The sequence below is a fragment of the Enoplosus armatus genome, chromosome 13 (assembly GCF_043641665.1).
Source record: "Enoplosus armatus isolate fEnoArm2 chromosome 13, fEnoArm2.hap1, whole genome shotgun sequence".
NCBI classification, from domain to species: domain Eukaryota; kingdom Metazoa; phylum Chordata; class Actinopteri; order Centrarchiformes; family Enoplosidae; genus Enoplosus; species Enoplosus armatus.
Genome location: NC_092192.1, coordinates 23,442,430 through 23,468,566, shown reverse-complemented (window position 1 = coordinate 23,468,566; position 26,137 = coordinate 23,442,430). Strand labels below are relative to the sequence as shown.

The following is a 26,137-nucleotide window of genomic DNA, read 5'->3' as shown; positions in this document are numbered from 1 at the left end:
GCGCGTTCAAGTGCTGTCGGAAATACCACACTCGATCTTCATGAACGCACGGGGGAGCCAACAAAGTGTTAACTGTATTACCGAGAAGTCATTACGGGAAGAGGGCACAGTCAGTCCCCGAAAGTGAGTCAATCGCTGGGCCCCGCTTTTAGGGCCAAATTAGGCAACGCAGGACACATCCTGTGTAGGTCCCTGGACAATCAAAAGACTATTTGACTTTTTCCTCTAATTTCCACTCTTGCGACAACAAAACCTCTGTGTATGGTAAATAAAATGAACATGTGCTTTTCCCATTGGATCCCAAAATAGCTCTGTACCACTTCATATGCAAACACTGGCCGGAAGCGGGCCCGAGAGCAAGGCTACCTCTTGTCACAAGATGCGTTTGGGGGTCAGGACAGAGAAGCTTCACAAAGTAGTGGAATATCAATCGCAAAAAAAAAACAAAAACCCCACCTCTGATCTGAAATAGAAACAATATGGATAATAAAGCACATATATGTGACAACAAGACACATGGAGAATGCAACAGATTGTGTCTTTGACTTTCAATATGTCTCTTATTTGTAATTGCAAGGCTACTAATTAAATAATCAAAGTTCATCGCTGTCATGTGTATGCGAAAGTTGTGAGGTGTGAGGAAATAGACCCCGCCATTTTCCTTCAAAACTCTGTCCATTTAAACGATGATTTAAAAGCCAGCGGGTGGAAGGGGGGGGGGGGGGGGGGGGCGCTGCAATGAACTGGACTGAGTTCAGCGTGGGAACCAAAGAAAGCGAGAACGAGAGCCGCGTCAAGGTGGACGCAGTTAATCGCGACATCGCCGGAACTGACGTATGTGGACTCCAAAATAAAGAGTCTCGATCTCAATTGTCCCACAGTTGTTGGTTTAAAATGATAGGGTGGTAAACCCAATTAGACTACTTTTTTCAAAAACAATATTTATTTATTTATTTATTTTACCACAAATAAAGCTTCAGGCTTCTTGTTTAGCGAAACATCACTGGGGACTGAATGTGTAGCAGCCCAACAAACATTACGAAGTGTGTGCGTATGAAAAACTAAAGAGACACACAGAACATTGCATTAATATTTTACCTGCCTTCAAAATATGAAAAGAATACCGAAGGGGTGGATGTGGTGTGTATGTGTGTATTTGTTCGTGTGTTGGGGTGGGAGGGTGGAGGGACTTTTCTTAGTTCCCTCGTTGCAGCTTTTATTGTGAAAAAATGTGTCCGGAAGTCGTATCTATTTTTATTCCTTCCATGTAGCTCCGGTATGTGAGAAAGACTTGTACGGGGAAGAGGAGCAGAGACCGTAACGGTAGACGCCAGGGACCGATTAAAAGACTGGGTTCGTATCTTACAGTCACGAAATATGGACGACTCTCACTGCAGGTTCAGCCTAGCGTTCTCCAGCTAAAGTCTTAACGGGCGAATGTGTCTCCCGTGTAGTTGGCTAGCCAGCTAGCTAGACAAGCGACATGTAACGTTAACGCGACGCCTGCCGTCGTCTCATTATTTATCCCCTGTCTCTGTCTCCTCTCTCTCTCTCTTGTCTCTCCAGGGTTGTCAGGTGGCACGGAGAGCCTTGAAAACCGACACCGTCCGTACAAGCCCGGGCTGCCTTGGAAACGTTTCTGTACGGGGCGAACGCTTCATTCGTGTCGACACAGGATGTCTGGACAGAGCATTACAGACAGGATAACCGCCGCTCAGCATAGTGTCACCGGGTCGGCGATTTCCAAAACGGTCTGCAAGGCGACCACGCACGAAATAATGGGGCCAAAAAAGAAACACTTGGATTGTAAGTATCCCATTTATTGGTCGTCGACATAACTTGGCTCTTACATGTCAATACGGCTCGGCTTTCCTTTTAGTTCACGCCGGTGTCTGGGCGCTGTGTCTGTGGCCATAAGGCCTGCACATACATGTAACGTTGCGTTCATTTAGCCATAGGTTACTGTGGTAGTCTGCTATTGTAACCGCTAGCAGTTTCTACAGGCATTCAATAGACAGAAAAGGCCCATTTTATGGCAGATAGCAGCAAGGCGAACCAGTTTGGGCTCAGTTTTAGCAGCTCGGATTTATCATGAAGGCTTTGACATGTTAACCCCACTCTCTTGATGGCCACAGAGTGACTAACCTTAAAAAAAAAAAAAATCCAGCAATTCTGAGCTAACTTGACCAGTTGCAGAGGCTAACTTTATATCGCCCATGAAATGATCATGTCAGCCTGAATTGTTCTCAGTTACTTTTATAATGGCCAACAGGTCCCACTATCTTATCCTGCTGAGACATATAATGCATCAAGTAGCCAGCAGAGTTTAACTTTGAAATATTAGCTTCCTGATTCAAAACATAACTTTGGCTTAACTGAGCAGATTCCCATTAACTATATATAAATGACATGGGTATAATGTGTTATGTCTCAGTAGGCTCACAATAAGCTCAGTAGGGTGTTCCCTGCAGGCCAGCAATTCTGGTGCCCGTTGAGTACTTGTTGTGGACTTTGACGCACAGCTTTTCTCAAGTGCACACGCAAGTGAAGTAATATCCAGCAGGGTCACAGACACCATCCATCTATGCCATCTATCAGAATAAGCTTGTGTTAGTGCTGAGGGATCTGTCCCGCTGCATGGACTTGGGACAGTTATTCCAGTTATTATTATGGACCTCCATGGTGCTGTCGGGGGCTTCCAAGTTTGGCATCTGTTGGTAGGAACAATATTGACACGGTAGTCTGCAGCGGTGACCTACCACTCAGAAGTATACCATCCAGCCGCTTCTCCATCTTTGCACTCCTGCAAAACCATCACAGTGTTTTTGTTATTTTTATTAGTAGTTCATACTCTGCATGCATAGGGGGACATGGAGCTTACCAGTCCTAATATAATAATATAAGAGTGCTGCAGTTATGACGTATTTTTGTAGACAAACCAAACGTTAGGCTATAAGCAAACTACACCACGGTCGCATTACTTCAACATCACCACCACTGAGCTTCACTTTTAAGAGAATATAGATGGAGATAACTAAATAGACAGATAGATAGAGAGCATAAACGCAAAGCGGCTGTAAAGGCGGACGAGTGAGTAGATGACTTTCCGTGTTCGGCATGAAGACGTTTAATGTCTGCGACAACCTCTGTCGTCTCATTTAGCCGCTTGTTAGCAACCGCCTTTTTTAAGACGCGTAAAAGCTTCAAAATTCACGAGTGGGGGGGTATCTATTGACGCATTTTATGTTGTAGAACAGAACTTTGAAATAAGCTTGTGTGTAACCACAGACCTTATTTTGGGCATCTAACAAAAAACCCATTCAAAAAAAACCATTGACTTCGAGACAAGGGAACCGGAAGTGTAAAAATGACTAATTTCCGTCATGTCCATGGACTATCCGCTTGATCATAGTCAGAGCAGCGAAGTCAACCCTGTTTCCAATGTAAAAAAAATAGCTGACCAAGTGGATATGCTGCTCCTCTCCATAATGTAGAAACAGAGTGAAAGTAATCCACCCCCAATTATATTTTCACATATTGGCACTTTTGGGTCTCAATTTCGTTACCTGTGACAACTTGCAGCCCTGGTTATTTGGCTAAATTGTGCGTATTACTCGTCTTTCAAAAAAAGTATTGTAATGTCTATCTTTAGATTTTGGCCTGCTCCTATCAGCCTCATAAATGAAATGAGGCACACCAGGCCACCAGGACTTGGTGAGACTTTGGTCCACAAACAGCAAACATTGCATGCACCTACTATGCAAATTGGTCCGTGCACTTTAATTTGAATATCAGCCCCATGTTTGATGTTGTGACATGTTGAATAACAGCAGCATTCAGCTGATGGATGTAATGAGGCCATGGCCCAATGACCTTCCTGGTTCCAGACAACCAAGTGATATGTGGCTCCTCTGTGGAGCTCCTGAACCGAGGCCTCTCTCCCTGAGGTAATCTAGAGACCCTCCGCCTAGAAGGAATTTCACTCCGCTCTGAGGTATTTAAAGAGGCTGAAGGGTGCACTTGTGCTTTTGAGAGTTTTGCGACCAGCCCCCATGTGTCTTAGCTGCCATCCCTGTGTTGTCCCTCCCGTCTGGATCGCAGGTGAGATACGGCTGTCTCCGTCAAGAGTCCTGCGCCAGACCGCGGCTCGCATTCTTTTGACACGGGCGTGCTAGATAAACTCGGTCACGTAAACTTCGAAGAGACCCTACAATTACCAGACGGGGATAAGTAAAGGGTGGACAAATCGGCCTCGCGCATTTGTTTTAAAGTAAGTGTGAAATGACTTCCTGGAAAACGTGTGCCAAGTGGGTTTTGGTGCAGTTTTACACCCCAGCAACCGAGGCTGTTGAATAGTGGGTGGCCCAAGTGTACGGCAGCAGGTTGATTGCCATTGTTGTTCATCACACACTGCTGTTAAACTGCTCAAAGGTCTCCTTCATGAGGTAATGAATGTATGAAATCAGCAGTGGCTGTTGGCCTTTGGTCCTGTCATAAACCTCCTTGACTCAAGAGGAAATTCCCATAGGATTTGTTATGGCATATGCATGGGGCCCTATAATGTCCTTTTTGGTCTGTGGTGCATTCAATTAGAAGCTGCATGTGTGGATATTACATTAAAGTTAGACACCCAAAATAGTAGCATATTTGTTAGTGTTATTTTTTATTACTTTTGCCACTGGAAAAAAAAAATAGTGAACGAGTGTTAAAACACTGCTGTACACCCACTTTTGTGTGTCATGTTGGCGTAGCCTTACAGTAATGACACTCGCCTTGCGAAAGGGGTTGGTTGATTGTCGAGGTTTATCACAGGTTATACACCTTCAACAAGACATTGGCGCCACTTCCTGTTTATAGGGCCCAGAGGGTTTGGCAAGTATACGTGTGTGGTTTATTTCCATTAAAGGCACGTTAATGATTGAGGCTGTTATCAATCGATCGAGCAGAGGGCAAAGTTTGAAACCTAATCAGGCTTTTGTGTAAGAACATGTCCATACATTGACTGGCCAAACTTATTTTTTACTATACTGTGGCCTACTTTGTCCATTTCCTTTTGCTGCAGGAATGGTATTTTTTTTCCTTTTTTAGAGATATTGAAAAGGTCTTAAAAGTCATTAAATTTGATCTCAAGAAATGTGCAAAAATTGCATATTTGGGAATCTGTTACACCATTAGTTTTTACTGAAGAGGGGGACATCATTCAGGCAGCGTAAACCAAGAGGGTATCAGTCGAGAACAGAGCAGGTTTATTTGAGGAGTCAAAATTTGAGTTGTTTTTATTGCTTTGGCGATTTTATTTGCACCTGCTGGTGCAGCATGAAGTATTATTAAATTAGTGGAGGAGGCTTGCGTGTGTTAAATCCCAATATTGGGTAAATCATTAGAGACAAGAGGGTGATAACACTGCTTTGTAATAAAAGTGTTTTACCTGGTCTTATGATATCTTGGCCTCCCAGCAGAGGTGAAGGTGGTGGCAGGCACATTAACATACATCTGTACCTTTGCACCCTCCCAGAGATACCCCCCCCCCCCCCACCGTGCTGAACGCAGCGCTGCACAGGGAGCATGTGACTGGCATCAAGTGACAGCCCTTAAAAAAAAAAGAAGAGTGCTAACGCCCTGTCCACCAGCTGAGCTGAATGGAGCCCACTGTGACTCCGAGAGGCCTGCGAGATTCAGTGGCACAACTCGAAACTTGGCTACCGGGGCACGCTCGCACTCCTGTGGCCTGCGACCAAACCTCACCAAGTGTCTTGAGTTTTTGCACCGACGTGGGGCAAAGTTTCAGGGGCTCCCATGTGCGCCTTAGCCCACATCAGACATTTCCTGGAGCAGGAAGTGTTCCTCCAGTCCCTAAAACAAGCCTCGGATCGCCGAGAGCAAACAGGCAACAGGAAGTCATTACATAACCTAACCCCCTTCCCAGAGCGCGGACGGAGCAGAGCCGATCAAAACGTGAGATTGGCCCGGGATACTTTTTGATGCGCCTTTCCTGCCAATTATGCCGCTGATTACAAGCACACATGATTCCAGTGACCACACTTGGCCACTGGAATGTGCCCCCCCCCCACCCCCAACACCCCAGACATGCTGTAATCATGTTATCTTAAAATTTCCACCCGATATCCAAACTGAGGTGGCTTGGGAATTGCTTGGGCGTCATCCAGAAAGGAAGTACACGCATTTGGCAAAGCTGCTAAAGCAGAAGCTTCAAATTAAAAAGTCCCGACTGCGTTGTCATAAAGCAGCAATTTGTACCACAGATCACTGATTAAAAGTCAGCGGGTCCTTGTATAATCTCGCCTCCTCTTGTGGTTTCTATATTTTGTATCTGCAGCCTTGAACGTGACAAGCTTTTGCCGCTTTTATCCAGCCGACCTCTTCTTATTTAGCAGACGCACTTGACAGGAGCTCGGCCTAATTAAATCTCACTCTTTATTGGAAGCTACTTGTGCAACAGTGCAGGTTTAGCGTGGCCCCCGTTTCACACCATAATACCTTGCCCCAGACCAGATCAAAACACTTCAGCTGTATCTGAAGATGCAAAGTACATCTTGAAGCCAGAAAATAGTTTTTAATGGTGCTTTTTAAAAAGGTTTCATTTAAACATTTGCTTCCGTGCAGTTCCATCGCACGTGCTCGCAGTCAACCTGCTTGCCCCTAGTGGCCATCATGAGTCATGGCACATGACATTAAATGTTTTTGGTGGCATTTCTGAAACTGTTAATATGATATTATTATTATTATTATAATAATAATAATGATATACCAGTAATCTTCTGGCTTAGCAGTTCATCTGCACACAGACTACATGTTTACATTTTACAGCACGATAGAAAAAAGGATTGTAGAAAGGCCATACATCTGTGAATAAAACAGTTTTTTTAAACATACTGTGGTTTTCATCAGTCCCAGCATAATTATTGTATATTTAATAGTAATATATTTGACAGAAGAGTTTTACTGTATAATTCCAGTGCCTCTCTAGGGTTATCCTTTACCGTTTCATGTCAGGCAGCTGTGTCATCGTTCATCGTGGCGCTCGATACAAAAAAACGTGGTTGCCACAGCTGGATTGCCCTATAAGTCCTCTGCCCTGAGATCTTAGCGTTAAAGTTACAGCTGAAACGAAGAGAAGTGTTTTTCCAGTTCATGAATCCCAAATCCTCTTTGTGAAACCGTTTAGTCATCGCGTCCAGTCTTGTGTTTTCAGTATACTGTCTCCATCTGATAATGCAGCCATCCTCGCTGAGCTACTTAAAATCCTCCATCCACGTCACGCTACCCCATTTTTGGAAACCCTCCACGGACACAAACCCTGAGAAAACCCTTGCGTCTTACCAACTTTTAGGGCTTTTATTTTGACAAGAAAAAAAATTCCATTTAAGCCCGTCTATGAGAATGTTGGCAGAGCTCAAACGGATCACCAACATGCAGTGCGCCACAAGCTTTCTTGCCGTAAGATGTCGCATCAAATGCGCTTGCCGTGCTCTCTGTTCAGGGCTTTACCACCAGGTTGCAAACAAATATTATCAGAGGTCTACGCTAACGTCTTTTTCCTCGAGGAGTACACTAAATGGAAAATACCCACACCGCACTTTAAGTAAACAAGATAATATTTATGACCATAGCTTTAGTATAATAGAACAAGGGGGAAATGTGTTGCTCTTAAGCGGAGGCCGGCTTGAAGGAGCACATATTGGCGCTCTGGCTAAATCTACATCCGTAGCAGTAGATTGTAATATTTACTCGCGCTCACCGCGCTCGTAAAATCATGTTTCTGATTCGCACATATCTGTTTTTTAGGGGCAAATTATTATTATTGTTATTATGATTAATTTCCCTCTTTTTCTTTCTAGTTTAACTGTAGTTTAAAGTCCCCACTCTGATCACCCTACCTTTTGCAGTTACAGTAAATTCAAGAATCTTCAATTTGTGGTATTGGTGAAATAATAGTGTTAAAGGTTAGGTTTAGGTTTAGGCAAGTAGTAGTGGTTAAAGTTAGGGTTAGTCTCCAGGAAATTAATGTAAGGCGTCCTGAAGTGATAGAAACACGACTGTGTGTGTGTTGTAAGCAAAATCTACAATTACGGGCCAATGCTTCCCCCTGCAAATGGCCCATGCGCAGCACAGACGTGCGTTTGACTTGTTACGCAGGCCTTAAGACACTGGCGGCAAAAATGAACCCACTGGCCAGCTCGAACGCATGCAGGCCATTCCAGCCCACGGCCTGTGTGTGGGTTCTTTAAGCTCCTTGTTACAGTGTATTTAGTGACATTTGAATGTGTGCTTATAGTGGCCAAGCCAACATGTAAAAATAAATAAATAAATAAAGCAGGAGATGATGTCTTTTTTTTGTGTGTTATCTGGGCAAGCTTAGAAAGGAGATGCATTTTGCCCAGACTTTTCAGTTCAGTTCTGTTTCAGCAACAGTAGATTTTTTTAGAGAAGTCGGTGGGCTTTCGAATACAGTCCGCACAATGGCTATTTCACAAACGGGGGGGGGGGAGGGGGGGGTTTGACTTAGACGCATTCTCAGAATGCCACAAGGTAGCTGAACCCAGCTCAGCGACGTTTCAGTAGCAGAGACGAGAGTAGAAGCGAGCCACTGGTCTTTTGAACTCGTTCAGCAGAACAAACAAATCATCGCTGTTACGTCTTTCTATGAAGTAAACACGGGAAACAAAATTAGATGTTCAGTGTTCTTAGATTGTTGTTGCCACAAATATTCTATAAGATTTGGCCTGCACCAGAGGGGAAAGGTCATGTTTTATCTAATCAAAAGGGTTTGACCTCCTGTACATTTGGCCATTTAAGACATATCTCAGACTCAGACAGCTTGTCGTAGTGGTGGTGGTCGGGGGGGGGGTCCTCAACATTGATCAGTGAGTTGAAGGCGAACTTTAGAATGCCGACCTGCAATACAAACCCTGCTAGACACAACCGCCGAATGGAAAACCAGCACGCGTGAGACGGAACGCTTTTAAGACCATCTGATGTGAGTTTGTTATGATTGTTTTGTTTTTTTTTTGTCCCCCATGCAAGGCAAACTTCAGGAACACCAGCGGAGAAAGTTGGTGGCGAGCCTGCACTTAGCCCACAGCACATTTCAGTCGCGTCTGAAAAGGCCTTTGTTGTCACATGGGTGGCCCGCTGTGTATGTAAAAACAAAACAAAAAAAAAAAGCCTTTTGTGTGGCTTTTGACAAACACTGAGGAGGATTCATAGACCACCCATGTAAACAGGCCTTGATGCGCAGCACAGCCGCCTCCTGCACAACAGTTAATGTCAACCAGCCATGATGTGGCTGCAAGTGACATGGAACTTTCTGCTATGCTGGTTTTGCACATTACCACCCCATTCCCTTGAATCCCTTGTATCCCCCCGGGGATCAACAAAGTATTTCTGATTCTGATTCTGATATTATACACGTAAATCAGTAACTGTATATATTCTACTTTTATATTTCTTCTATTCTAATTTAAATATTTTTGGAATGACTTGAACTTTTTTTTCAATTGTAATCTGAATTGAAGCCCATTAAACACAATTATATAAATGCAACTGGGACATAAAATAGAACATGTCAGTGTTTACTCTCGATTTCACATATTGAGGAATCTTTAGGGCCTGGAGAGGATCATTCATCTCCCCTCAAATGTAAAATTCGCTTAAATATTTATTTACGCTGTCTGCCAGGCCTCTTTTTTTTTTGGCATCTGATGGGTATGAATATTGGATAACTGGGATCATCCTCAACAGTGAGTGTTCAGAGTTTTACTGCTCTGGATTTTTCAGATTCATCACATCAATTTGTCTCCCCCTTTTCCGCTATCTGTATCCATTCTTGCCTGACTTCGTCATTTTCGGCTTAGTGTGATCTGTAGGAATCCCAGTTTTTTTTTTTGTGTGTAGCAACCGATCAGGGGAGGGGCCATGATGATGAGACCATCCACTTCCGGGAAAAGTTTGTCACGTTCCCGTAGCGCAGCTCCCCAGAAGTGTCCCCCGTATTTTATTGATTCTGGTCAGCATGGTGTTATGCGAAGGAACACGTGAAAAGAAAATGAGGATGCTACAGGGAGAAAAACCTCTGCTTTCACTCAACAGTGAACTTGTGTGCTTCTTCTTGAGATGCTGTGCATTGATTGCCTTAGTACCACACTGGCTCATTGATCTACCCCCCCCCCCCCCCCACTCTTTCTCCTCCCTCAGACTTGATTCAGTGCACAAACGAGATGAATGTGAACATCCCTCAGCTGGCCGACACGCTGTTTGAGAGGACCACCAACACCAGCTGGGTGGTTGTCTTCAAGTCCCTCACCACCACACACCATCTGATGGTCTACGGCAATGAGGTCAGGACCTGAGTAATAACTGTTCTCCACCTTTTGCTGAATTGGATGGAAACATCATAGGTTATTTAACAAACAACATGCAGTGTGTTGGCATGGGGTATGAGATAGCTTGGTATCATCTCAGAGTAGTGCGCCAAATGGTACACTCCCACAAGTGCAGCCGTTCATTGCGCAACAGTTAGCTGGTCCAAAAGCCTCACTTGTGGTAAATAATACCCCTTATGCAAGCATAAAGAGTTCCTCATATGTTTTTCTTGCAGAGGTTTATACAGTATCTGGCTTCAAGGAACACACTATTCAACCTCAGCAATTTTTTGGACAAAAGTGGCCTACAAGGTATATTGCCAAACACTGTACACATTGTGCACCAATAAACCTTTGAATACTCAATGTGCCAATATTCATCTGTGCCTCACTTCTCCTGTTTATGATGCAGGCTACGATATGTCAACGTTCATAAGGAGGTATAGCCGCTACCTGAACGAAAAGGCTGTGTCCTACAGACAAGTCGCTTTTGACTTCACTAAAGTGAAAAGAGGGTAAGGAGCATTCACTCTCATTTCTTGGCTTTCACTGTTGGTGTTGACTTGTAGCTGAGCCTCAAAGGTTGATGTTCTTGTTCCGGAAACCTGGTCTCGTCTGACACCCTAAGGAAGGGCGTCTGATCTGGTCCTGCGAAATAACATTGAAATAGCTTTATTTCCTGCAAAATACATTGTGACACTTACGGTAAAAGTTGCAGCATTTAGATCATACAGTTCCTGTTTTTACTTCACAACAGATGTCAGGGTTTTTTTCACCAACTTCTTATTTTTTCAAGCTCTGTAGTGGGCCTGATTTGACAGATTATTTTGCATCTATTGCAGTGTAACGGGGTGTGCCTCTCTCCCTTATAAGACGATCCGATACATATCTAGATACATGGACTAGGATACGATACAGGGGCGATACATTTTAATACAGAAGATTCCGTGTGATACGATGCAATTTGATACAATTCTTAACCTTTGTTTAATGTAGGCATTCGTTTTCTATTATAAATTAAAATAAGACAATTCTATAAAAGTAGCATTGCTTACCTTCGAGTAAATACTGTATATTTCATAAAAGACCAGGGAATCCCAAGTATTTCTGTTGCTCAAACAAGACTCCAAAGACTAATCAAATAGGTATGTTTAGATGAAAAACTAAACAAAGGCATTTATGAGGGCAGCTACGTATTACCTTGTTGTTTTCAACACATTTGGCTGAAAGTCACCAGTTAACAGGGTCACTCGTTAAACCGCAACACCCGCATAGGTTTCACCATGCCGTCTCACCAGGTGAGTGTTGAGATATGTCGTGCATCAAAGCTTCAGTCAACCCATTGGAAACTTTAGAATCGGGCCTTTTGACCCGCTTTGCTGTACTTTTAAATTGATCCGGGGGTCCGCATACCGATGTGGTCGCATCTTTAACGTTACAGCCGGATTCCGATTCGTATCGGTAGTGTAACTATCGTTCTTACTCCACGTCATCCAGTGGAACTGTTGCACCTGCCTACATTGCAGTGTCAAACGAGACATTGTGAAGCTCTAGCCATGTCCATTTGCAGTAAATAAAAGGTCAAGACTAGGCAGCACAATTCCATTGGTGTCAGCAGGCTAAAAATATCTGTATTAGACTGAATTTGCTGAAGCATTCTATTTGCTGTCCTTTCCGCAGGTCTGATGGAGTGATGAGAACCATGAATACAGAGAAACTCCTCAAGACCATCCCCATCATCCAAAATCAGATGGATGTATTACTCGACTTCAATGTGAGTACTCGGTATTGGCTGCGCCGGCTGGCATCTAAATCGATTGCTGACGAGCTTAAAACCGATTGCTCCTTACACCTCCACCTCTCTTCCAGGTCAATGCTAATGAACTGACAAATGGTGTGATCAATGCCGCCTTCATGCTTCTGTTCAAAGATGCGATCCGGCTGTTTGCAGCGTACAACGAGGGCATAATCAACCTCCTGGGTAAAAACAAGCTTTTGTGTTGGTGTTGCCTCGCAGATTCACTATTTGGATCGTAGGCCTTACCGCTTCCGTGCATTACGATTGAAGAGGGCACGACAGATGATGAGGGACAGTGACCGTGAGGTGAAAGATGAATTACTGCAGACGTCCTTGCAATCATTTGATACTTTGCATTCAGCTTTGAAAGCAAGGACGTGCAAAGAGAACATTTGTTAGCATTCCGGAACAGTTCATGCAAGTCTTTAATTAACAGAAAAATCGCTTCCTGGAACTGCAGACCCCTAACAAGCTTATTTCAAAGAAAGTGTATAGAGGGCAAATTATTTCCCTACAGACCTTTTTTTTTATGAATTATTTTCTTACACAAGCCTAAAATGAATATGCAGCAAGCTTTCCTTTCTCTTGTTGCATGAACATGCACTGCTCAGCTTCTAGTGGGCAAGGTTACCCACCTTTGTTTCACCTTCTTGAAGACAAAATTTTTTTTCAGTAGGCCTTGTTTGCATACCCTGAAATGGAAAACTACCAAGATAGGGCAGATCACTTCAAACTGTAGTTGTACAATGGTCCCCATTGCTCATGAGTCCCAAGATTTCAAAGGCGGCTTCGGGTCTTGAATTTTACCGGAAAATATTAGATTTGAAAATATAAACATTAAAACGTTAAAAACTGTGCTTATTTTCTTGCCCCACTGACAGAGAAATACTTTGACATGAAGAAAATCCAGTGCAAAGAAGGACTCGACATCTACAAGAAGTTCCTTACGCGAATGACAAGAATCTCTGAGTTCCTCAAAGTTGCGGAGGTAAGCCAGGACCCCAGGTCAGCCAATCGGGGATTACGAAGGGGCCTGGGATCACTTAGATGTGGCTGGCTTATTCCCTCCCATCCAAATTCTGATGGTCTTTGGTCTCTTCCCGCAGCAAGTAGGAATTGATCGAGGGGACATCCCAGATCTGTCTCAGGTAAGCATATTCTACAGATAACCATTTGACATCTTTACAATTACTTTGAATACATTGGACTTGTTTTAGCTTTACAGCCCTCACCTCTTTGCTGGCTTTGCTTAACTAAAAAGATGAAAATGGCCAAATTTGGGGGAATTAATGGTGTATGTAACATTATTTGTATAATGTGAGTATATATTGCTGGAATATACAGTGTAACACGCACATATTTGCAATGAAACGGCACACAAACGTGCTTTTAAGTGGCAAATCGTCATGGAAAAATGGCTAAAATGATGTATACTGTCGATGTGCAGTAATACCGGCTTTAAATGACTGATTCTCCCTTTGAGTGAGCACTGAATGTGCTGCCTGCCCACTTATTGCCATTGGTACAAGTATGTGAAAGGGTCAATTTGTCATTTAACCCACCTGGTACCCAGCCATACGGTTTCTGTTTTATGTGCTGAGGTTTTAAGAATACCCACCGCTGAGACTACGTCCGCAACTCTGATACGTACACATACATATATATCGTAAGGAATTGCCACCTTTGGTGTACCTGGCCCCCTGTTTTCAGGGGCTCAAATGTGATCGTACATATTAATCTCTTCAGTAAATGAAGTGCATGCTCAATCGGGTTGAGATCAGGTGATTGACTCATTGCAGAATATTTCACGTCTTTGCCTGGGTTGCTTTCGCAGTTTTGGGTCATGATCGATCTGTACTTTAAAGCACCGTCCAATCAATTTGGCTGCATCGGAGGAGGCAGTATATCCCTAGACACTTAGGAATCCATCCGGCCGCTTCTGTTTTTTTTGTCCCCATCAACAATATAGCATTAAGTGACACAGATGATGTGGTATGCTTCGGATCTTGATCCAAGCCTTCTTTACACTTACTTTCTTCCCATCGTTCCGGTACAGGTTGATCTTAGTTTCATCCGTCCCAAGAACTGGGCTGACCTAGAGGCTTTATCAGTGGTTTGCCCGATTGTCAGATTTGTAAATCACTTTGAAGCTTATACTTAGTCCAAGCAGTTGACTTCAGTGGTCGTGAAATGTATGGTTATGTATATGTTTTGGTTTATCTAATAGCACAGTAACACTGTTAGCAGTACTGTACAAACTCTTGGTTAACTTAGTAAGATGTAAACTGTGGCACTTTTTTAAGAATTGAATGGTTTACGGTGTTAAGACCATTGGCACAGCGTCATTACGGGTCATTGTGTGTGCTCAAGTAGGTTTAGGGTGACCTCTATAAAATGAACTTCCAAAATGTGGCTATTATTGTCTTTTCACAGGCTGCTAACACCCCCCCCCCCCCCCCGCAGCTTCAGGCCTAACACGTTTTAACACCCAAGTGCTGTGCATGCGCCCGCTCTTGCACTTCCAAACACCTTTCAACTCACATTCACTCCTGACCTTGCACGTCGTACAGCAAATAAAGGTGTGAATTAAAGGGTTTTAGAGTATATAGACCGGTGACCTGCTGAAGTGGCCCTGTTCATCCATTGTGTTCAGTAGAACCAGAATTAGACAGCTTTCTCCCAAAAGTTTTCTTAACAATATCCTGACTGTATCCACCTTTATTTTCTGTATTCTTCCCTTCCTTCTATCTCTTCATTTTCAGTTTACAGTTTGTGTAAGTATCTTGAACCTTTTCTCTCTCTGTCTCGGTATTTGAGAGTAGCTCTCTGTGTGTGTGTGTGTGGCAATAACTTGGCATGCTTCAGTGTTTTTCTTCAGAAGACATCTTGTATTAGGTGTTCCTCCAGCCTTTGAAAACTGAATGTGTGTCAAATGCCATTCACACTAGGCCCCCAGCAGCCTGCTGGATGCCCTGGAGCAGCACTTGGCCTCTTTGGAGGGAAAGAAAGTCAAAGACTCTACAGCAGCCAGCAGGTAGGTTTGCTTCCTCTCTGTTCGCTTGACCTGGCTCCCTGCACATCCAGGCTCAGAGCAGAGTCCTTTTTTTCCCCCAGCATGCAAGATGATAAAAGTATAATTCAGAACACAGTAGACAGTCAATTTTGACACTACAGAGAGGTAATGCAAGAAGCATACCAAAGTCCAGGCGTAAAAGTGGTACACTTGTTTTTTTTTTGGCGATTGCTCCTGAAATGATTCTCGGCCACTCACTTTTTTTTTTCTGTGTCCGTCCCTTGAATTCAGGGCCAGCACCCTCTCCAATGCGGTCTCCTCCCTGGCCAACACCGGCATATCTTTCACCAAAGTGGACGAGAGGGAAAAGCAGGCTGCCCTGGAAGAGGAGCAGACTCGCCTAAAATCTCTTAAAGTAAATGTTTCTCTCACTAGGCTCGGCGCACTAATGAAGTCATGCCATTCGGACTCCCCCCTAGTGACCTAAACTCAAAATGCTATTAAAAGTCTTGAAAGAAAAACATTTTGATACTAGCATAACGAGTAGTTAGCCTACCGCGTTGCTAATGCTAGCTTCCTGATCATTGTAGGAGCAGCGTCTGAAAGAGCTCCAGAAGAATCCCTCTATAGCGACCACAGACTCCTCCCCTGTCTCCACGGTGGGCGGGACCATCAACTCGGCCCCCACCATTGACCTCTTCTCCACTCCGAGTTCCACCAGCAGGTGAGGCCGCGGGACTTTAAAGCGTGCGCCATTCGGTTTTCATGGCTTCTTCAAATGTCTCGAATTTCATTTGTTAAACAGCATAAATTAACGTCTGGAGATTCGATGACTTCACTGTGTTTTGAGTCAACTGACGTGTTTAAGCTTGTTGTGCTTGTACAGCTAAAAGGTTTGTAGATTGATGTCGATTTGAATTTGAGTTGGGAACATTTCAAAACGGCTTCGCGCATTCTTGGTTCTCTACGATGAAACTTTGATCCCTGAAAAGAAACTGGGACACCACAGCAGCAGTACTGATAAGATTAACTAAAAGACAACTGCACTTCATATGTGTTTCTTCTAATAGAAACCTTTTGAGCTGAGGAGAGAACCTCATGTTTTGTCAATGATTTAATCCTCAACGCCCGTGTTTTTTTTCCTGCCCTTGCCCTCCAGCACCTTCAAGGCAGCCAATGACCTGCTGGACCTGCAACCGGCCTTCGAGCAGCCGCTGCCTCTCTCCACCGCCAACACATGGGGAGGTGAGAGCTCCACCACTGCTCTTGGCAACACTTCCAATCCACATGGCTGCCGCCTTCACAAACACACACACACACACACACCTCTCAAACATTGCCTACAGCACACACGTACGCAGTAGTATGATTCCTTAGAATGTATGTACCCTTGAGGTTTGCAGCATGATTATTCAAATTCAATATCATATACATGCATCCAGAGGAACAGAATTCAAGACGAGATGAAATGGAAGAGAGCTTTTCATTAGTTAGCTAGCTAGCAACAGCGCGGCACGTCGGCTATGACACGCCCACTTTTCGACACGCAAATCAAGATACGGAGTGTTATTTACGGTAGCCTGCCTACATTAATGTCTTGTTTCTGTGAGGTGTTGGCCATAATACAGTGTTTTGAACTGTACAACTGGCCCTACAAACACGATGGCCTCCTTTTCTCCTCATTCTCATGACGGCAGGTGTGGCTGCGAGCAGTGTTACTGTGAACGGGGTTTGATTAGCACGCCGAAGCATCCTATTTGCCGACAGCACAAGCTGAAACAACAATTCGCGTCTGTTTGCATGTCAGATTTTTATGTGAATATTAAACACGATAAAAAAATTTAATTCAAGGACATTTTGGTGCATGCAGAGTACTTTTTTGTTTAAGATGCATGATTTGTATGTGAAACAGCAGCAGTATGATATTGACGTGCGCAGTGCCTCGTTGCAGTTATCTTATCTCATATCTCTTATATAAATTTTCACTTCAGTGTCATATCAAAAGGTCTGTAAATAAGGAGGTTGACAAAAGATGTAAGATATATTAGTGGGTTTTAGATTAGACCAAGTAGTCCATGCTCATTCGTTTCAAGTAGCTTTTGTGATTTATTGTATGGGGGGGGGGGGCTAATTCAAAATAATTGAATTGTTTGATAATTGGATTTTAGCTAATTCAGGCCTGACAAACATCCACGCTTGGAATGCTGGCAACGGTAATAACATCTCGACCGGCCTGTAACCCGATAACGGAAGACCCTTAGCCTGTGGACTGCTCAAAGCTGGTCCTCGGGGGTCTTAAAAGTGCATGATATAACTTTTTTTTTTTTTTTTTAAATCCTTCTCACCTGCATCGCTGACACCCCCCCCCCCCTTGCACGACATCCTGCATGCACTAAACTTTCTCTTTGTTAACTCTTCCCACCCCCCCCCCCTCTCCACCATAATCTCTCTATTTTTTTTTCCTTTTTCTTCTCGTCCTTTTCTCCCCCTCTGCCCACTTCAGATCCTTTCACCTCTGCCGCCGAAGCTGTTGTGGAGGAATCCATTCCAAACTCAAACCCTTTCTTCATGCTACCTGTTGTCGACGCTGTCCACCCGTCCGCGGCGTCCTCAGACGCTGGCAGCCTGTCCTCTAGGACACCTAGCCATGAAGTGTTTGGTGGGACTGTTTTTGCTGCATCTCTTCCTTTTTGTAGCCTAGAGTTCATTTTTGTGTCTCCATAACGTCACCGAGGCTGATGATTTGCTGTGTAGACGTATATTTCGGAGCAGTAGGGAAACAAGTGGAGGAAATGCCTGAAGTGGTTCAGGGTTGCTGGTCAGAACATACTGTTTTTCGACACTTTTCTCACATCCATCAAGGATCTGGCATGCCGCCCTACTCCCAAATATTTGTCTCCCTCCACAATCAGGCCAAGTCCCTAATGTTTGTTTCCTCAGCTCTTAACACTCTTTGATTAACACTGTTTTTCATCTTTTTATTTGCTTTTTTGCCTCTCTGTTTGTGTTTCCAAGGTCCAAAACTCTTCTTGCATGAATGTCCATCTTTTTATCAGCAGCATTTCATTTCTTGTTGTCCTCCAGATCATTACAATCCCTTTTTTGACTCGAGCTCTTCCCCGGCATCTGACCTCGACGCGGCCGCACAGATAGAGGCGTTTATCACAGGTACTGCGGTGGCACAACTGCCTGGCTGATGCGAGAGTAGTGAGGTGTTGTGTGACATTCGTGAGTTTGTCGTGGGTAGATATGGATAGACTTGCTGAACATGCCGCCTTCTCATCCCCCCCCCCCTCCTCGCTTCCTACAGGCCAGTGGGTGTGAGCTTGCTAGCCACTAGTTGCGCACTGCCCTGTATTTACTGGCCATGTGATGAGTGCCGGCCTCCTCCGCTTTTGTCCTGGAAATCCTGCGTCCTTGCTGCTCTTTCACTGCTCTTTTTTTTTTCTGGTCTCGTATCTTCATAATCTTTTCCCCTCTCTGCCCCCCCCCCCCCTCTCTCCATCTCGTTCTTTGCCTGCCTGCTGTTGTTGCTGTGTGTCAGACTCTTTCTGTGGGCCAAGCCCTTACAACACCACTCCTCTCTTCCAATCTGAGCCCCCTGCCGTAGCTGGTCTATTCAGAGGTAGGTACACTGAGGCTGACCGAGGTGTAACAAGTCCCGTACCTTACTTTTGTTGCTTTGTGTTAATCTCCCGGGGAATCGGCCACATTGACGCTTTTTTTACAGCGTAGCTTAGGCTTGTTATAAAACAATAACGATATGTACCGCCGATAGATGCGCCATCAATAGCAATAAGAAAATAGTTCCACAGTTTTGCTTAAATGCATGAAATATAAACCGCATTGAAAGCACATAAGGAGTACGCCCTGGCTCATAAACAGCCAATCGTGTCCCTTGATAACGGAGCGTGCTGCGAGTGACTCGCAAACATTCAACAGGTGTGTTACATTGTGGTGGTTACATTTAAAATAAAGTGGTGAAATTCAACCTTCTTTTTTTTTTCTCCCTCCCGTTCTTCATTAAAAATAGGTCATTAACAATGATAATAATTCTCATTATTGACTGAAATGAAACTTATTGTTTCAGCTATATTGCCCAGCCCTAGTGTTTGTTTGAAAACATTGATGGAAAATGGCAGGAGTTCCCTAGGGCAGCAACTATCTATGTGTTTTCATTATTGATTTAATATGTGGATTGTTTCCGTGATTAATCATTTAAAACATACCAGAAAATAGTGAAAAAAGCCCACGGTGACGTCTCTGACCAACAGTCCAAAACCCAAAACTGTCAAAGAACGGGAGTATTCTGTTCTCTATTCCGCTGATCACCATGAATCTACTGCTGTTGGTCAGGACGGTCGCCAAGTGGAAGCATCTTATGGCACATTTAACCAACACCAGTCTGTCCACAAGGGTCGCGTGATGCCGCCCTCAGGTATTAGTGTTGGTCATTAGTGTGGATCTAATGGCGTGCTAAGGCAAAAAGGAGATTGCTACAATAAGCAATAGACTGAAAATCCAGTGGTTTGTAAGTATGTGACTGCTTCTAAAAGGAAGACTCTTTTTTCCTACCTGCTTGTGGTTGTGTTGGGAGGAACAGAGCTCTTTCAGTGATCCTGATTTTTTTGCTTTGCCTCACCAGGGTTTACAGCCTCCCCGACTCCCCAGCAGCCACAGAACTCTCGAGGCCTTAACGTCGACTTCGACTCCGTATTCGGCAACAACGCCAACGCCAACAACCTGGATTCCACCGGTAAGTGTTGTGCCCCCTTATCTCTCTCTTCCCATTGCCCCCTTTTTTTGGGGTAGCCGGCAGACCTCGTGGACTCTGCCGCCACCTGAAGGTTTGGGGTGACAGATTGCACATCAAATATATTCTCTATATACATATAATGTGCATTGACCATCCCATGCTAAGTCAGGATTAGAATGTCACCTCCATTTATTGCTAGCATGTTCGGGTTTCGCTATGTGTTTAGTGCGTTCGCTGTGGCCTCGTAGAACTCATTTCAACTCCACCAAAAAAAAGTGCCCCACATTTGATCAAAGCAATCACTTCAGATGTTTGTTTGTTTTTTTTGACCTGTGATTTAAAATAAGCTGGAAAAAAAACTGCATAAATTGTGATTAATAATCAATAACAGCACCCACTGGAGTGTGATTGAGGTTAACGACTGTTTCGCCCTGTGCCTCATTAGTGTATGGCGACATTGCAGTTGATGCTACCTTTTAAGCACCTTGAATCTCTCACACATTCATTGTTTGTACCCCCACCCCTCCCTCACTGGGTTCTAGGCTGCTCACGATCTCAACCATTTCTCCCCCTCCCTCTTTTCTCTTGTCCTTGGGTTAAACACACTCCCCGGGGGCCTTGGCTTTTTTGCATGGCATATGCATGACTGGGTGAGTTGACTCGAGAGAGACACACACACACACACACACACACACACACACACACACACAGTCATGGCTTTTTTTTTTGCTGCTTCCTGCCTCATCCACGCTCAACATCTTCTCTCTGTCCATGTGTGTCTTTTTTTTTTCTTTATGTACTGTCACGTGTTGTGTGTTGCGTTGTTATTGTCTGTTTTGTATTGTGTCTTCACCTTTCCTGGGCCCCCCCTCCAACCTCTCACCCTCCCCCCTTCCCCTTCCCTTCCTTTCCTTTTTTGTCCTGCCCCCTTTTGATTAAGACATTTTAGGTGGCATCCTCAAACCCACAGTGGCGTCCTCGCCCAATCAGGGAATGACCCTGAACGGCCAACAGACCCACAAGCTGGTGTCCAGCGACCTGGACTCATCACTTGCCAATCTTGTCGGCAGTAAGTCCTCCCTTCTTTTTTTTCCTTTTTTTCTTTTTTGCGGCCATGACGCCAAATATTTTATACATTGAACTAATTGTGCTATAAGCAGATTATTTTTGTACTAAACAGTAGCAGTAAAGGAGAATCGTATTTTTTACAAAATTATAGAATGAAAATAAACAATTTGCAAAGAATAAAGGGAATTATTTGATGTCCTGTGTAAATAAGGTGTGTTTTCGTGGCTCATTCATTCTGTTGCTTCTGTCCTCTTTTAGATCTGGGAATTGGCAATGGCACAGCAAAGAAGTAAGTGCACTGAAGTAATATGAAGCTTAATTACTAATAATTAAAATGTCCCCAATACTGCATAGGACTAACATGTTTCCTTGACCTCTGTAGCGATCTTCACTGGAGTCAGCCTGGCGAGAAGAAGCTGACGGGCGGAAACAACTGGCAACCCAAGACGGCTCCTCCTACCACCTGGAACCCCTCAACCATGGTAGGACTGTGTCCCCCCTGTCTGCTCAACACACCCCAGAAAAGCAGCTCAGTTGGGCATGAATGATTTGTTCCATAGTCCTGGAAGTCCTAAGAATATGGGGGCTTCAGTTCGGGCTGGTAGCCAAATGACCACCATTTTGAATCTCATACTGTTCCGACAGGATTGTAATGACCCCATAACCAGGAGCTTTCCATCATTTGAGCTTTTAAGAACCTGTAAGCCTTTCGGTGCTAGGTTCTGCCTTACACGTTCGCAGTGTTTTACAAACCGGAACATTGTGGATATAAGCGTTCAGTTCAGTGTTTCTAGTGTAGATTTACCTTTACACAAAATGAAATATATGGAAATATCAGTGTCATGTTGTTTGTGTAAAATGTTGAGTGACTGTGGAACTCAGTCTTTCCTGAATTGTCTATTTACTGTGCTTTCTTGGCGTCCATTTACTCTCTTTAACTGGTGTCGTGACAGCCACAACCTCTCGTGTCTGCCTATTGATCTGTTGTTGAAATGAGAGTTCCATAGTCTGGAGCTTTGGCTCATTTCCCCTCTGTCCCTTAGGTGTCACTCAGACCTAATCCTGGTGTTGCGGCTAAAACCTCACTCAAATGGGCCACTGGGTAGTGTCACTCCCACACCGCCACACAACCCCGCGCTAATCGCCGCAACCTCCCCGAATTTGGTCTGAATGCAGCCAAACTGTTCCACAGATTGATTGGTGACTTTACTACACCGAAGTGTTTGCGGTCTTCCCCTGGGTCTCCGATTGTTGAAATGAGTTTGATTGTACTTGGGAGGCTTCACTGTTGGCTGTCAGCAGCAAACCACCAAAAACATAGCTGCTGGTGAGTTCCATAATCCAACACGTAAATGATTCAGCCTGGACAGTTTCACGCCCTCCCAAGTGTTGTTGTGGCCTCCTGTAAATTGTAAATGGAGAATGTGCTGTATGTAAAAACAGCATTAACAGTAAAGGGCCGAGAAACTCTAGTCTCACTGGAATTGTCTTCCTAACAACCAGCACACATAAGTTATTGATGATGCGGCCGAATGTGAGACGACGATCGCAAGCTCGGATGAAGCCAGAAAGGAAGAGTTGGTCACTTGAGGGAAGCAGATGCTACACACCATCCATCGTCATTAGGGTAATTCCTAACAGGATGCCGAAAGAAAGAAAGAAATCCTCATCATGTCATTATTGACTATCTGAGGAACGCTGAGTGAGACGTCCCTGAAACAAACCGAACACTGTCAGCCAGGGAGGCATTCTGAAGGCGAGCCCTCAGCGAGACGAAACAAGCACACAGTCTGTGATGAAAGCGCCAATTTTGGCTCCAGCGTCGCGTCTGAGTCACTCGCGCCTCCCTCGCCAAGCGGCTGAATAGCTAATGAAACGTATCAGAGAGGGCTGGGGCGCTAGACAAATCTGGGTCTGTTGTCACTGTAGGGGCTTGCTGGAAGAGGCAAGGAGTGCTCAGAGAAAGGCTCTGTACTTCCCTCTCTAATCTGGTTCCACAAGGAGCTCTGCACCTGCTGGTCACCAACTTCTACCGCCCAGGACTCACTCACTCACTCACACACACACACACACACACACACTGTCCTTCACCTCTTGTCTATCATTTCCCTCTTCAACAAAAACCCGATTCAGCTTTGATGAGATTGGGGCCCATAATTCATAAAGCTTCCGAAAGAGTTGCTCCTAGTGACGAAATTCTAAGAAATGTCTTGGAATTATGACGTTTTGTTTGATCAACCAATCGCACCGTTTTTTTAAAAGGACGCGTCATACCTAGCAACGGGGTCAACCACACCTCCTGTCCCTTCCTTGCTCAGAGTTACCCTGAGAGTTTTCCTGAATCACTCCTTAGCTAGGACTCCTTGCAAGAAAGTTAGGAGCTCTCTGAGAGTATTCTCACAATGTTTGTGAATACGGCCCCAGGAGTCAAGTTTTAAAGCCGTCTTTTGACACACGTTCAGTGGAACATTTCAGTGTCTCCGTCCTCTTTTTAGAGCAATATTGATCATCAGCTGTGTCAACTCCAATGCACAAATTTGGCAGAAATCCACCTATTGGCTGAATCCTGCGTCAGTGCTTGCCATTGTCTTCCGTCGCGCGCCCACGCAAGCCGCATTTACGGTGAAAATTGCGCAGGCATGCGGTGCGCCGTAGTTTCAGAATGACGAGGTGTGAAACGTCAGCAAGCAAGGTGAGCTTCATCATGTGTCTGCTTCTCTTGACGGAAAAAAAAAAAAAACCCATCCTCCCACAAGGCACCTTTTCGACAATGAACTTAACTAATCAGTCATCAGTCATTTGAATAAATAAAAAAAACAACAGAAAAATGCACCAACGTCTATCCTTTACTAAACCTCGTACAGTACCCTCATACTTCTGTCGGAGTAGACATTCTCCATGGGTTACCAGTATAACAAGTAAAGGAACAATTCAGAATCTGTCGCCCTATATCGTAAAAAGGTCTGACCTAATTGGCGATTATGTAGTCAGTCCAATTTTCCCACATTCTGTTAAATTTGTCAAATTCCATTCTAGAAGCTTATCTATATTATATATTGTATCAATTCAGTCCTCCACCTTAGGCACCTCCGCCTTCAGCCAATTTCTAGAAATGGCTTCTTTTTTTCTTTTTCTTTTTTACTCGCAATTAACATTATCCTGAACATACATTTGTCTCCGTATCTTGCAAGTCCTATGTTCATGTTCCCCCAAGTGTAATACTTAAATGTTTGCAGAAGTCAAACTTTAAAGTTGACGATCTCATGGCAAACAGCTCAGCGCGAGCTGGAGGCCGCCCCGTTCTCCTTCTGCAGAAGGAATCATCTTGTTTTATCGTGTCATCCTCCAGGCGCCATCTGTCATGGCCTTCCCCGCAACCACACCGACGGGCATGATGGCATATGCAATGGTAAGTCAGCCGGGACTGTGTGTTCAGCAGGATTTCACGTCCTGTTACTCTCGCACACACACACACACACACACACACACACACACACACACACACACGGGGCAAAGGATTTCTTGCATATGAATTAGTCTGCAGCGTGTGAATGCAGTAGCAGTATAATAGTAGTAGTTTTACTTTTTCAATGCGAGACAAAAGACAGAACATTGACCGCCAACACGAGGGGAACCGAAACAAATACAGGACAATTAACAATAGTCTAGACAGAGAACAAGGTGTGTTGCGGTGTGTTGTTTCAGCGTAGGATGTGGGTGCGTGTTCCTGTGTCCGACGAGGAAGAAGTCTATCAAGTGGTGGGGCAAGGGGAGGTGGTGAGCTGAGGGAGAGCGCAAACAACAACAATGTACGCTAATGCTAATGCTATCTTTACCTACCCCCCCTGGATACTACTACTACTACTTGATTCTGGACGGTAAAATGGAGATCCCCTTAGCGCTAGCTTCACAGCCCAGTCAAAACAATCCAAATCGTATTTAAATTGGTGTTCTGCTTGTTCAACATTTGTTTGATAAATTGCTGTTAATATACTGTTTTCTCTCCTGTCAGCCTCCTCACATGGGCTCCATGATGATGACGACGACGACAACGCAGCCCACAATGATGTACACCCAGCCTGTGATGAGGTCGGCCAATCCCTTTGGTCCCAATCCAGGCGCACAGGTAATGGAGGTCCCGCTCCTCCCGCGTGTCGGCGCTGTAAACATTTGTGTTCAGTTCTTCAGCCACCTCCAGAGGTTTTTATTGAGTTTTATACAACTGAGTGTCTGGTTCATTTGCTGGGTCTTAATTTGTGTTCTTCTGTGCTTACACTTCCTAGTTTGAGTGCATAGTGTGTGTTCACACTGACAATATGAAAAAAAATGAAGCGCGCTACGAGTACCCGGATAGTAAAAACGCTGGACACTTCTCACCCCAAAATGGTCGCCACCTTGGCTACATAGCAGAAGGGGAGAAGGCACACGCAAGCATTTTTATGGTAAATGGACTTCACTTATGTAGCTCTTTTAAACCTCAAACCTTAAACCACTTTGCAGTTTGGGTTCACACACACACACCGATGGGCGAATCAGCTGCCACGCAAGGTGCTGGCCTCCATCGGGAGCAACTTAGGGTTCGGTGCCTTGCTCAAGGACACTTTGCTCTACCTCCCGTGTGACAGCACTAACCACTGCACCACCACACCACACCACACTTATACATTTTTAATCAAATCGAGTTGAAGTCAAATGAGCAAACAAGCCGGCGGAATACTTTGGCATTTTTAAAAAGAAGATGAAGCGGTTCGGATGACTGCACGACGGGCGGCCGCATTCGATTTGAGACGACAATGCTGCAATGTCGTAAAATCCACGTTCCACCTCAGTAAGTACTCGGTGTACGCAGTGCACTACATGGAAGTGTACTAAACGGAAGTATCCGAATTGAGACACAGCAATTGTCCGCCGCCGATGTGATTCGATGCGAGTTGGCTGATATCATTTTATCTGAGGAATGGACTAAAATGAGCAGTGATACTTTGCAATGCAAGCTTCACACATCCTCTTTATTTAGCCTTGTTGTTTAGCGGATGTATTTCTGTGTCTACAACTATTTTTCCTTGTTGACGCTGTTGTTTTCCTTCTGTCTTACCAGATGCAGTTTATGTAACCCGAGC

General features: G+C 44.4%; 1 protein-coding gene across 4 annotated transcripts; it reads left to right on the top strand.

Annotated features, from left to right (window-relative positions):
- Positions 1-1,291: 1,291 nt before the first annotated feature.
- picalma (phosphatidylinositol binding clathrin assembly protein a) lies at positions 1,292-26,137 on the top strand. Of its 4 annotated transcripts, XM_070917550.1 has the most exons (23): positions 1,292-1,353; positions 1,567-1,806; positions 10,216-10,358; positions 10,619-10,694; positions 10,795-10,897; positions 12,063-12,156; positions 12,252-12,363; positions 13,062-13,168; positions 13,287-13,328; positions 15,129-15,214; positions 15,485-15,608; positions 15,784-15,917; positions 16,353-16,438; positions 17,697-17,852; positions 18,278-18,361; positions 18,738-18,818; positions 19,839-19,949; positions 20,890-21,018; positions 21,276-21,306; positions 21,400-21,499; positions 24,367-24,426; positions 25,030-25,143; positions 26,116-26,137. In XM_070917550.1, exons 2-23 carry the CDS (start codon positions 1,677-1,679, stop codon positions 26,128-26,130), a joined length of 2,118 nt encoding a protein of 705 aa, XP_070773651.1. In that variant the 5' UTR covers positions 1,292-1,353; positions 1,567-1,676; the 3' UTR covers positions 26,131-26,137. The 4 variants fall into 4 exon arrangements, with proteins under 4 accessions (XP_070773651.1, XP_070773654.1, XP_070773653.1 ...); XM_070917553.1 differs by lacking the exons at positions 17,697-17,852; positions 18,278-18,361; positions 18,738-18,818 and having other exon boundaries at positions 20,920-21,018; XM_070917552.1 differs by lacking the exons at positions 17,697-17,852; positions 18,278-18,361; positions 18,738-18,818 and having other exon boundaries at positions 20,899-21,018.